Source organism: Xyrauchen texanus, chromosome 6 (assembly GCF_025860055.1).
Source record: "Xyrauchen texanus isolate HMW12.3.18 chromosome 6, RBS_HiC_50CHRs, whole genome shotgun sequence".
Taxonomy (NCBI): Eukaryota; Metazoa; Chordata; class Actinopteri; order Cypriniformes; family Catostomidae; genus Xyrauchen; species Xyrauchen texanus.
This window is the reverse complement of record NC_068281.1, coordinates 46,130,209-46,143,669: the sequence shown is the minus strand read 5'-3', so window position 1 is coordinate 46,143,669 and position 13,461 is coordinate 46,130,209. Positions and strand designations below refer to the sequence as shown.

At 41.9% G+C, this 13,461-nt stretch overlaps 1 protein-coding gene across 1 annotated transcript; it reads right to left on the bottom strand.

Moving 5' to 3' along the window:
• Positions 1-618: 618 nt before the first annotated feature.
• LOC127644553 (gastrula zinc finger protein XlCGF57.1-like) lies at positions 619-9,876 on the bottom strand. Its single transcript, XM_052127765.1, has 2 exons — positions 9,745-9,876; positions 619-3,222 (listed from the first exon to the last, which is right to left on the bottom strand). Exons 1-2 carry the CDS (start codon positions 9,812-9,814, stop codon positions 1,952-1,954), a joined length of 1,341 nt encoding a protein of 446 aa, XP_051983725.1. The 5' UTR covers positions 9,815-9,876; the 3' UTR covers positions 619-1,951.
• Positions 9,877-13,461: the final 3,585 nt, after the last annotated feature.

Here is a 13,461-nt window from a genome sequence, read left to right as displayed (position 1 = left end):
GTTCTTCTATCTATTTAGGCTGTCTCAATTGCTTCTGTCTCTTTATGTAATCTCAGACTGACACAATGTTCAGTTGGGGGCTTTGTGGGGGCCATGAAATCTGTTACAGGGCTTCCTGTTCATCTATTCTAATCTTTAGAATGTTTGGGAGTCTAACATTTATATTTCCTATTGAAAAACTAAAGCTGAAGATATAAATAACCATCTGAAGACAAATGCTTTTGTGAAACATCTTATGTGCCTAAGACTTTTGCACAGTACTGTATTTAATTACTATTATACTATTTCTAGCTAGAAATGGAATCAAAAGTTGGAAAAAGTGAATAAAACTTTTCATGAGTGAAACTGTTAATATGTTTGATTTGTTGAGTGAATGGGCACTTAAGGGTACTTGAGTAAATTTGATTCCTTTAATACCAGACCACTGGTATTAAAATTAATGAGATATTTCAGTAAACACAGATGAGTTAATGACTTGGCAGGGGACAACTTTATGTAATGTTCTTTAAGTGAAATGATTCCCTATCCAGTCCAGAATACACACATTTAAATAGCATAGCATAGCTAGGCTGGCATACAACATGGTAAAAACAAACGAGAGGACTTACAAAAGTGGAGATATGTATTCCTTTATTTTTGAACAGCAATGGACGATGTGATTAAACAAACTAATCCATTTATCTTGAAACATTGAGCTCTTAGACGAATTTGGGCACACACTCATGAAACTCATATCCAGTAGAAAGCATGCAGTTTTTTTTTTGGAACACTTTTTGATTTAATTTACAGGACACTACTTCTGAATGGGAGTGCCTCTAGACCTTTTAAACTAATTAACATAACCAGGGCTATAGCATGGTATTCTGGGCCCCCTGTCTGTATATTGCCCTGATCCCTATTAACAAAAACATTTATTATTGACACTGACTACCAACCCTGGAGTTACGAGTTCCAATCCAGGGCATGCTGAGTGACTCCAGCCAAGTCTCCTAAGCAACCAAACTGGCCCAGTTGCTAGGGAGGGTAGTCACATGTGGTAACCTCCTCGTGGTCATGATTAGTGGTTCTCGCTCACAATGGGGCGCATGGTAAGTTGCGTGTGGATCACGGAGAGTAACATGAGCCTTCACGTGTCGTGAGTCTCTGCGGTGTTGTGCACAACGAGCCACGTGATAAGATGTGCGAATTGACGTCTCAGAAGCAGAGGCAACTGAGATTTGTCCTCCGCCACCCCGATTGAGGTGAGTAAACGCACCACCACGAGGGGAATTGGGCATTCCAAATTGGAAGAAAAGGGAAAAAAAATATATTATTAAATAAAAAGGACAAATATCATTTGTTGTGGGCCCCCCCTGGAACTGTGGGCCCCAAGAATCATTACCAACTTTAACCCCACTAGCTACGGCCCTGAACATAATCAAGCCATTTGGGTTTTGTGGTTATCACGGAGACAAAGGACCAACCCTATGGCATTGCATTCACACTTAACTAAACTGAAGAACCACCGCAGATGTTCTGTCACCAAAAGATGACAGAACTTGTTAGCATGAGACGATGCATTTTACATGCAGCTTTTAATCTAATTTAGGAGGGACAGATTAATGCACTCAAATAAAAGTCACAATTATCCAAAAAAAAAAAAAAAAACAGACAGAAGCATTTAACTGTAAAAACCGGTTAAAAATAATCATGATATTCTTGAAAGCACAGTTCTTGAACAGTTCATCTTCATGACATGAAGTGGAAGAGACAGAGATTCAGCTGATCTTGAAGTGAATTTTAACACATTACCCTCTTAGCTGAAATGTACTTTTGGGGTTTATCAGAATTTCTCACTATTTGTTTAAATGAACCACAAGAAAAATCATTTCTTACAATTTCTTACTGTGATGAATCATTTGTTTCTTTAGAGAACTTGAGCTAACGCTCATCTCACAGAGCAGTGTATGGCTTATGCAGTGTGCACTTTTTCGTGTCTTTTCAGGATTCCTGAGCGACTGAAACCCTTTCCACAATGTGAACACTTGTAAGGTTTTTCTCCAGTGTGCCCCCTTTTGTGTGATTTCATGTGTCCTAACTGAGTGAAACTCTTTCCACAATGTGAACACTTGTAAGGTTTTTCTCCAGTGTGGATTCTTTGGTGCTCTTTCAAGATACTTGAATGAGTGAAACTCTTTCCACAATGTGAACACTTGTAAGGTTTTTCTCCAGTGTGCACTTTTTCATGTGATTTTAGGAGTGAGGACCAAATGAAACTCTTTTCACAATGTGAACACTTGTAAGGTTTTTCTCCAGTATGCACTTGTTCATGTGTTTTCAGGTTTCCTGACTGACTGAAACTCTTTTCACAATGTGAACACTTGTAAGGTTTTTCTCCAGTGTGCACTCTTGCATGTTTTTTCAGGATTCCTGAGTGACTGAAACTCTTTTCACAATATGAACACTTGTAAGGTTTTTCTCCAGTATGCATTCTTTGGTGTTGTGAATGAGTACGCTGGTGAATTTGGAGATTGGCTGCCCGTGTAAAACTCTTTCCACACTGAAAACACATGAAAGGCTTCTCTCCAGTGTGAATCTTCATGTGATTCTTAAGATGTTCTTCACGAGCGAAACTATTCTCACACAGATGACATGTGAATGGCTTCTCTCCAGTGTGAATTTGCGTGTGCCTCTGAAGGTGCTCATTACGTGTAAAACTCTTACCACACTGAAGACATGTGAAAGGGCTTTCTCCAGTGTGAATCCTCATGTGACAATTAAGGTGTCCTTTTTGTGTAAAACTCTTTCCACATTGAAGGCATGTCAAGGTCTCTCCGGTGTGAATTCTCATGTGACTGTTAAAGCTTGGTTTATATGCAAAACTCATTCCACATTGGAGACATGTGAAAGGCTTCTCTCCAGAGTGAATTCTCATGTGAATGTTAAGGCTCCCTTTACATGTAAAACTCTTTCCACATTGGAGGCATGTGAAAGGCTTCTCTGCAGAGTGAATTCTCATGTGATTGTTCAGAGTATCTTTTCTTGTGAAACTCTTTCCACACCGAGTGCAGGTTAAAGATTTCTTGGCTCTTGTTTTTTGTGATCTTCTTTGTAACAAATTCTTCTCAATCTTTGAGCAACTGAAATTTTTTTCTTCAGTTATGAATTCATCTGGTTTCTGATACTGAGTTTTCACATCCACTTCATAACATTTTTGACTTTCTTCTTCCACTTCCATCGGGTCTAAAATGAACATAGTAATTTGTCAAAAAGAGTGACAGATTTTGAACAAGAAATAAAAGTGAAACTATCACTTTCAAATCTAAAATGTTCTGAAAATGTCTAGGTTACTGTCGTAACCCCCGTTCCCTGATGGAGGGAACGAGACATTGTGTCTGTGAAGTGACAACAGGGGTCTCCCTTGAGAGCCTCAGTTGCCTCTGAGCTTTGAGAAAAGGCCAATGAGAATTCCCTCCCCTGGAAATATGGGTATAAAAGGAGGGAATAGTGCATCTGTTTAGTCAGGTTTTGTACTGAGAAGCAGAGAATAAGGTACAGCCTTTACAGTGGTTGGTACGGTGTGTGGCAAGAGGGATTCAACATCTCGTTCTCTACATCAGGGAACGGGGGTTACAACAGTAACCTAGAGGTTCCCCTTCTGTCACTAACTCGACGTTGTGTCAGTGAAGTGACACTAGGGGTCCCTATCCAATATCGGCATGACTCTGAACAGTGTTATGTGAACTGCTGATGCGGGTGCAAGCAAGCTGTTGCGTGCCAAAGAGCAGCCCGCGCCAAGCTGCACGTAACCTTACCCAACGCCCCATAAAAACGTCATACACTTTGAGTTCCCGAAAGCCCTCTTCTCTTGAGGGGGAATCAAGCCACGTGCCAAGTATGGGAGTAGGCCACGGCAGCTGCTGCCTTTTCTCTCTCTATGTTTACCATAGGGCTGTTAGAAGCGGCTGGGGCCATCTAACGTTCTAACACACATCAGGGAAGGTGTTCTTTCTGATCCTATTCTTACAGGGGGAAAAACCCTGTGGAGACCACGTCCTGCCCAGGCTGGGGAGGTCATACGTCACATGGGCTTACGAGCCCCACATGGAAGTGGTGCGGTTGTTGGTCCTACCTGGTGTAGGAGGAGCTCTACAAACACAGCGACCGGGAGCAGAGGGAGCTGCCCAAGGGAGACGCGGGTCTGCCGACAGGCAACACAGGGGATAATCGTGATGACGATACCTGTGGATCACCTATTCCAGTACAAAGTAATTAGTACTCATCAGGAAGCATTACTAATCATTCCTGGTCAGGAATTCCTCCACCAAATTCACGAGCCAGAGGGCTATGGAGGAAAGACATCCAGGGAGCGCAAGCTTTTGTGGACTCACCTGGGGGTACTCACCTTGCCTCGGACGAGGGAAAATGCGCTATGCGCAAGCGGTACACCCGGTCAGCTGTCCCATATTACAGAGTTCTATGTGCTCTGACCTGAAGAAACACAGGCTAGGACCAACACAACCCTCAGAGGTTATTGATCTCAAAAAGGTATTGGGTGTTGCCCAGCCCGCTGCTGTTAACGTCTGCAAGAGGCGCCATTGGCCAGTGCCCACGAGAATGCCTTGCTCATCATAGAGCGTGCTCGAACCTGCAAGGGGGCGGGCACAGCCTGGGTCTAATAGGGCGAGGGCGTTGATGACCTCATGGACAAGCCTCTGTTGGGGGACGGCGTCCCTTTCCTCTTTCTGCCACATCAAACAAAGAGCTGTTCGGAATCATCTAGAGCTCCGTGTGTGGTCCAAATAGGTGCGCAAAGCACGCAGCAATGATAAGGATGGGTCTGCTTCCTCCTGGGGCAGTTACATGCAGGTTCACTGCCTGGCCCTGAAGGTGGGCTGTAGGAACCTTGAGCACGTAGCCCGGTAGGGGTCTTAAGATGACGTGAGTGTCTGCCGGACCAGGCTCCAGGCAAGTGTTGCTGACAGAGGCCGCATGAGGTCCCTGACCCTCTTGATGGAAGCGAGCAGAATCAGGCAGGGCCATCTTCAGAGGAGGGCACATAGCTCAACTGACTCTAGTGGCTCGAAGGGGGTTTGTAAGGTGCTGGCATCCACAAACGCTGCCTCAGTGTGATCGCTACCCAGGCACACGAGGCAGCGTCTATGACTGTCAGTCTTGGAGAGATATCGACCGCATCCAGGAACCACACAGAGGCGGAAGGGCATCTTTAAAAAGATGCGTCCTGAAATGGACATTCAACACCTGCTTGCGTATTGCTCTTTGCGTAAACTCTTTTAGAGTAAACAAAACTCTTTTAGGAGGAACCCTCTTTTTTAGAGGGAAGCACTGTCTAGGCGCGTGGACCGCACAGCGTGCAGAGAAAGAGAAAGCTGCTTGTGATGTGCCGTAGATCCAACAGCAGAGCTTCGTCATCGTTTCCCTTTATACTCGTATGTCCTGGGGCGGGACATGCAAATTCTGTCTTTTCTCAAGTTCAGAGGTACGCAAGGCTCTCAAGAAAGACCCCTTGTGTCACTACATTCGACACAATGTCAAGTGAGTGACAGAAGGGGAACTGGAGAACAGCTCATATCCACCACTGAAATCTGCTACTCTGAAGAACCGCAAGTTGGCTTAATTTGTGACGTCACAGTAATTTAATATTTTAATCAACATTAATAATCGCGATTACAATATCAAGGGCAATAATCGACAATTATGATTTTTGCTATAATCATGCAACCTTACTTCTAATGATTGTGCATTAAAAGGGCTTTCACACTGGGCTTGTTTGCGATTCCGAATGCGATTGTTCTCTGTGCCCCCTGCAGAGTTGGTCTGGTTTCACATTTGTTTCTATCGAACCCCGGTCCATTTGCATTCATCTTACGTCATCACAAACACGCATGGAGAAAACATCCTTTTTTTTTTTTTTGCGATTATGCACAGCAGAGTGAACTTCATTTACATTTACGCATTTGGCAGAAGCTTTTATCCAAAGTAGAGATGCACCGATCGACGGGCAAGGGACCAGAATTAGCCGATTTTCCGCTTGCTCGACCGGTGACCGGCCGGTCAGCCTCGCGTCTTTCCGATTCCAAGCCGGTCCGTTTTGTTGCCAGCGGCGCAGGCAATAACGTCACAGCCGCATATAAATGTCATTGGCGTGGAAGATCTTCACTGTGAATGAAGAATACATAAAGTTCGAAATGTGTAATAATTGTAAGGCCAAAGAAAACCGTGGGGGAACCACCACAATAACTTTCGGAACAACAAACCTAATTAGACATTTAAAACACCATCACCCAGATGAAAATGCCCATTTTAAAAAAGAAGCTAAAAAGGGAAAGTGGCTAAAGCTAGCCAGAGCTCAGAGCCAGTCACAAGTCAGCAGCCTCTCCTATCATCCCTTGGAATGAGAATCGAAAAGACCAAAGCAATTACGAGGACAATTATGGAATTCATGGCCCTGGATGACCAGCCGTTCTCCATAGTTGAGGACAGAGGGTTCAGAAATCGGATACATTTCCTCGATACAGAGTAGGAGGTACTTTCCGACGTGGCGTTGCCCGAGTTGTTTAATCTCGTGTCATGTAACACACACAGCCTGTTATCTGTCAACATTTGGGTACACAAATCCGGGAGAGGGGAAGGGGGGTGCTGGATGGCAGAGGCAGGCCAAATACTTTACAAATTGTGCCGTTGTGATTTAATGTGCTGAGTAACGTAATTTTTCCCACCGTGTCCAATATTAAAATTAGTGCGACACACATTGCAAAAGGCGTGGGCATTGTCAATATGGCTTCAGGATATGAAATTACATTTTTCCATCCAGCTGTTGTTAAATGTACATGTATATTTTGTTTTTTTCACCGGAGCACCAGCTGAGTCTTCTCCTCCCATCTACCAGTGATGCTTGATTTAACATCCCGCATCTACTGCCTGCGCAGATATCAACAGCGCAAATGGGTTTTGGTTGCCAGTTTGGGGTCACAAATGATTTGTAATTTGTATGATGTGTCGATTGTGTGAGTAGGATGCATTTCATTCAAGATCTGGCAACTGGACCACCTTGGAATAATATATTGATGTGATTATTCATATAACGTGGTTTGGGCCATACAAATTACGGGAGTTTTTTTGGGAGAAAAAACAAAACGGGAGACTCCCGGGAAAAACAGGTATGGTTACAAGTCGTTCCCGAAGCAGTGCTCAGTTTTACAACTGATATTTGTACATCTAACATAAGTTGAGCATATTGGACACTTCAGTTTTTCAGATCTTTGGAATTGTTTTGTTAGACGAGTAATAAAGAGAAAAAGGTCCATTTATAAAAATAGTGGAAAATGACATCTGTTATATAAAGCAACTCATTTGTAGTTAATTGTTATTTCTACCTCTTTCCAGTCACAAAGCACTTTATTTTGAGTGTTGTTTAAGTGAGAGAAGATCCTGTAACTTAGTGCAGTTTGGGGGAAATTGTAATGTTTAATAATTTATTTTATTATGAAAATAAAATGTTGCGTTGAAGAAAGGTAGATTTTGTTTGTATATGCGGTCAATAATAGTTCTTAGAAAGAAAATCGGAAAATAAATCGGTATCGGCAGGTCACACTTGCAAAAAATCGGAATCGGCCAAGAAAATTGCAATTGGTGCATCTCTAATCCAAAGCGACTTAGTGCACTTATTACAGGGAAAATACCCCCAGAACAGAGTTAAGTTACTTGCTCAAGGACACAATGGTGGTGGCCGTGGGGATCAAACCAGCGACCTTCTGATTAACAGTTATGTACTTTAGACCACTACGCCACCCCCATTCCATGGTGTGACTCATCAGATGTCCAGGGTAAGGTGGCTTGCTGCTGCTCGGAAAGGCATTTTTTGAGGAGACAGCTGATTGCAAGGAATTAATTTGCATCTTTGTTTACACTGCACACTTACTCACACTCATGTCTAAAGTGAACCCGAGTCTGAGTTCCTTTCACATTCACGCGATCACACTACAGTTCCATTGCAACCAAACTAAGACCCCCTCCTACAGGACCTGCGTGAAGTTGGCCCCCCCACCCAACGCAAAACTTCGGCAAAATAGTCTCAATCGTTTGTGCTGCAAACATTTTCGTTTGTGCTGCTTTGGTTTTTTAGATATTAAAAGAATATTTATAGGTCATTCTGAGGTCACTCAGCCCCCCACATGCTCCAAATTCACCCCAAATAGTCTTGTTTGTTTGTGCTTTGTTTGTGCCGGTAAAAGTTTCGTTTGTGCTGCTTCGGATTTTTAAATATTAGACATTGAATTAAAGGTGGTGACGTCACCAGCCACCCCCCCCCAGCTCTAAATTCACCCAAAATGGGCTCTATCGTTTGTGCTTCGGTTGTGCCAGTAAAAGTTGCATTTTTGCGAATGTCTTTTAACAATACAGTTGAAGTAAGAAGGTAAGATCCAAATGGCAAACCCAAATCACATAAATAGACGCATTCACTTAACTGTTACCTATCCACTGTTCATTTTCAACTTGTAACGGACACAGCGGATCACAGGATGTGTGGAATGTAACACAAACTCCAAGGTAAGTGTTTTAACTTGTTACTGTATGTAGTTATGTGAATAACAATAGTAATATTAACATTGTCATAAATATAGGCACCATAATCTGTTTGCTGTAGCTCTGTGTTTATGCATACATCGGGTGTGTGCACGCATGCGTGTCTGTGTGCAGTACAGGTCAAATGTTTGGAAGCATTAGGATTTTTTAATGTTTTGGAAAGAAGTCTCGTAATCTCACCAAGGCTGTATTTATTTGAAAAAATATATAGTAAAAACAGTAATATTGTGAAACATCTGTTTTAATATAATTTAAAATGTAATTTTATTTCTGTGATGTCAAAGCTGAATTTTCAGCATCATTACTCCAGTCTTCAATGGTTTGTTTTTCATTTCGTTTATGTTTTCTTTTTGTTTTGTCTTTCCTTTTTGTTGTCTATATATGCTCTATTTTGTACTATGTGTTGGAATGACAATTGTCACTTTGACTGGCATAATAATAAAAAAAACACCAGTCTTCAATGTCACATGATCCTTCAGAAATCATCATAAAATGTTGATTTTGTGCTCAACTATTATCAATTATTATTGGTGTTCAATTATTAAGAATCTGATCTTGTTTTCTAGCTGCTTACTAAGCTCTGTCCAGATGCTCTTATTAGGAGTAGCTATGTTGCCATTTTGGACTTATGGCCTCTTTTGATGAACACAGGACTGTGAAAATGGAATCTCTGCCAACTTCTGGTTTCTGCCATAAGCAAAACATAATTACCCACTTAAATAATCCTGAATCAAAAAATGTCATGTTAAGTAAACTTGTTTTCATTACTGTATTGGTCTGAATATAAGGATAATATAGTAATACTAATTCCTTATACACCATCCAAACTTGAGCAATAGTGAGCGAACTTTTCTAGCGTTAATGAGACATGTGCCAAATGCGAACACCGCATGGCAATACGCATATTCACAAACTACTGAGTTTACGCAGCAATGTATTTTTCATACTACCGAGTAGCGTTTATTCACGTTGCTCCGCGATCGCCCCAAACTTGAAGAATTATTACTGCTGAAAGTATTTGTTACAATTTCAGTGTCTGGAAAACACAATTTCTACATTCCATGACTTTTCCAGGATTTTCACGACCGTACGAACCCTGTTTATTACTTAAATAGTTCCTCAGCAGTCAATAATATAGAATCAGGAATGGATACCCACTTCTTAGTTCCTCAGTATCTTCATTTGTCATTCTACATGGTTCAGGATCACTCATGTCTTCAATCTCCATCTTAACTTATTCATGTAGGCTACTGCTGTTTTCCTTTTCCCTTGTTAATTCTTCGTCTTCTGAGGTTTAGAGGTTTGCAAATGGCTTTAGGCGCATTACCACCACCAACTGGACAGGATTGTGGAACATCTCATTTGCAGGTTGATGGAAACATTTCCAGCTTTTAAACTGTAACCGGAGAATTGCTCCGAGTGGCTTCATAAAGACGTGAATTGTGTTTGTTGCTTTGCAGCAAGTGTGAATTGGAGATGTATTTGTTGTTTTTTCCTCAGTGTTCTGGGGAAAATGTGTTTATGTGTTCCTCATAGCATTTATCTGCTTAAAACGGATAACTGAACAGGGAAATGGATTCCAAGGGAAAAAGATTCCAACATTATTCCATCCCTAGATAAAGAATATGCATTTGACATGGTAGACTGTCAGACTGGCTAGAAAATGTATATGGATAAATCTTTAGCAATGTATCTGTAAGCCTCTCTTAATGCTACCCTGAGACCCCCCTACTTCTGCATTTTCTCATTATGTTTTAGGTGCAAAGTCTGCCATGCCATCTGCAATTTCAGACTCATCACAATAATCACAATAATGAAGCCTTTCAGTACAGCCAGGAAATACCTAACTTTACTCTGAATGAAGAAATGGAAAATAAGGGTTTGTTGGAAGACAGAGAAAACCTATTTTAGATTTTAAATGGCTCTATTTAATAGTGACCCAGATGGTTTTCTTAGTTTGCTGAGGTCAATAAAATCTCAATATTTATATACAACTAGGCAGTAAAATTCAAGTTAGCCTGTACTATATACCCTTTTGACACAGAAAAATCATGATAATAAATATTTTTTTCTTTCTTTCTACTTAATGTAATGTGCTTTATATATTTCACAGGTCACATGAGAGTTTAAGACATCACCATAATGAATTAGGTGAAAGCTGGGATCAATTAGTGTGAAATAAAGGGGCTTTTTGAACAGCTCTATTAGCAGTGACCATCACCCACTGAAAATACTTTTAATCATTCATAATACCTTTCAAGATAATCATCACAGGTTTGACATTATTAATGTAAAGTCAACATAAGTATCTGCTGTGAGAATTACACAAAGGCGACTGTGGCAAGGAACCCAAAAGTCCATAAGATGTTAGTTCGTTGAGGGAAAAAAAACCTTGAGAGAATCCAGGCTCAGCTTTCGAAACCAGTTCCCCTCTGGCTAAACAGCATGAATATAATGCCAATATTTAGTAATCAATGTGTACAAGTCATGTTTTATTTGAGTAAACTAAGTAGAAGTTTGGTGGGCCATGTTTATAATTAAAGGATTTTCTATAAGTTAAGATTCATTATTTAGTGTCTTTAAAGTCTCAAATTGACTCCAGATGAGCACGTTATGATGTGGCTGATGAAGGCTTTTGTTGACACTGATTTATTGTCTATATATTTATTTTAAGCAAGTGTAGTCCATTCTATGACTAAGATGATGCTTGGTCTGTGAGGTGCATTATAGTCTGGTTGGAAGGTTGTGGCAGTTCATTTTGGTGAAGGCCATACTAACTCTGAGGTTCAGGTAGTGTTCTGTGAACCATGTCTTATGGTTGGAGCTGATAGAAGTTCATCCTCTGTGAAGTCCATCATAGCAGACAGATGTAATGCAGACAGTGATCATAGAAGTGCCCCAAGTTATCTAGATGGCACAAGGTGCAATTAGGAGTCATTGCTCAGTGACACATAAGTGGTGGGAGTGGGAGATCTGGCTGGTGTAGAGTGGTGGTGGTGTAGTGGTCTAAGCACATAACTGGTAATCTGGTACACTGGTTCAAATCCCACAGCCACCACCATTGTGTCCTTGAGCAAGGCACTTAACTCCAGGTTGCTCTGGGGGGATTGTCCCTGTAATAAAGGCTCTGTAAGTCGCTTTGGATAAGCGTCTGCCAAATGTAAATGTAATCTGGCTGGATCATGGCAAAATCTAGCAGTCTCTGGTAATATCAGGATATTTATCCTTATAGTTATCATTGTGTAGTTTGATTAAATATGATTTTGAATTGTGCATAAAATAAGTAATTAAATAATAATTTTATTTAGAAACCCAGTGTGCAAGCCGAAGGCGACTGTGGCAAGGAACACAAAACTCCATAAGATGGTTAATGGATAAAAATTACCTTGGTCGAAACCAGGCTCACTGTGGGAGCCAGTTCCCCCCTGGCTAACAGCATGAATTTAATGCCAATATTAGTATATAAGGAAGGGTAAATCTAATACAGTATAAACTTGTCACAACCACAATGTGCCTGGAGACCTGGCCTAGGGGAACTCCTGCCCGTAGGAATGCTAGGTCTGACCAGGGGCATAATAGACGGCGACAAGCCTGCGTGACGAGAACGTGGTATGTGCCGTGGCCCATGCTCATCTCTCGACTCGGTCTGTAGCCAGTGCTGAAGTGGTCTCATATGCATCAACCCAAGCAGTGTGACCGTCGCTGAGGATGCCAGCGGAAAGATTTCAGTGGGACCAGCGTATTCTGTCCGAACGCATGCAGACAGTGCAGTACCAACTGCGCACGCACAGTGAGTGACTTCACATTCATGTTTTACGTTCTGTCTGGTCCAGATTATGAGAGAATGCAATTCAGAAAAAATATTAAATGAAACACTGTAAAGTCTTGATATCTAAATGAAAGAACCCATGATTATTTGTTTTGTTTTTGATTTCCTAGTACATCTGGAGCACATATTTTACATGTGAGTTGCAGCTTTATGGCTGTAAACTTGATCAACCAACAAAAATAAGGGAGGTAAGAGCTTCGAGGGCCCCGTCAGCGCGGCCACCTCGGGTCGGAGCAACGCTCCTTGACGTGGCACTCCCTGCTCCCCCCCGCCCCCAGGAACGTTGAATGCAATCCTTCTGTTAGTGCTCCTTGCCCGGAGTTTGGACGTGTGGCTATCGCTTTCCAACCCGTAGTGCTGGTTGGCCAGAACCACCCGACTCGGCTATGCAATTCAATTTGTCAGGCGCCCACCCCGGTTCCACAGCGTTCATTTCACGTCAGTGAAGGACGAGAACACCGCTGTCCTGTGGGCATAGATCGTGGTCCTTTTGCAGAAGGGCATGATAGAGCTTGTCCCTCCAGCACTTAGGAGCCCTCTTGGGGTGTCTTAGCGGCAGGTCGAGAGCATCCCTCTGCTGCGGGGGGCTCGACGCCGGGGCCAAGAACTTGCAGAGCTGCTTGGACTTGTGTCGCGCAGGGGGACGCCCTTGGCGAACATAAATGGTGCACACTCTTAATACCCAAGTAGCACTTGTTGTATTTTTGTTTTTCGATAATAAGGTATCATGAGGGCCCTATGATAAGGGTGACGTTGTTTGTACAATATCTTTGACAAAATAATGCCAACGTGATAAAGGCAATGTTGTTGTGCAATAACTTTTGCCAAAATTTCCAGCCTATCGATACAATCTGAATATACAAATTCACAAAATGAGGTATATCCTTTTCCTTTTTGGCTCCTAAACTATGGAATGGACGTCCTAGTATAATTTGTGGAGAACAGAAAACCTGTAACAACTGAAAATGTATTGGATGATAGTCCATAGTATTTACCCCTGCCATAGGTTTGGAATAAAACCTTTCAATCAGATCAATAAATTTAGA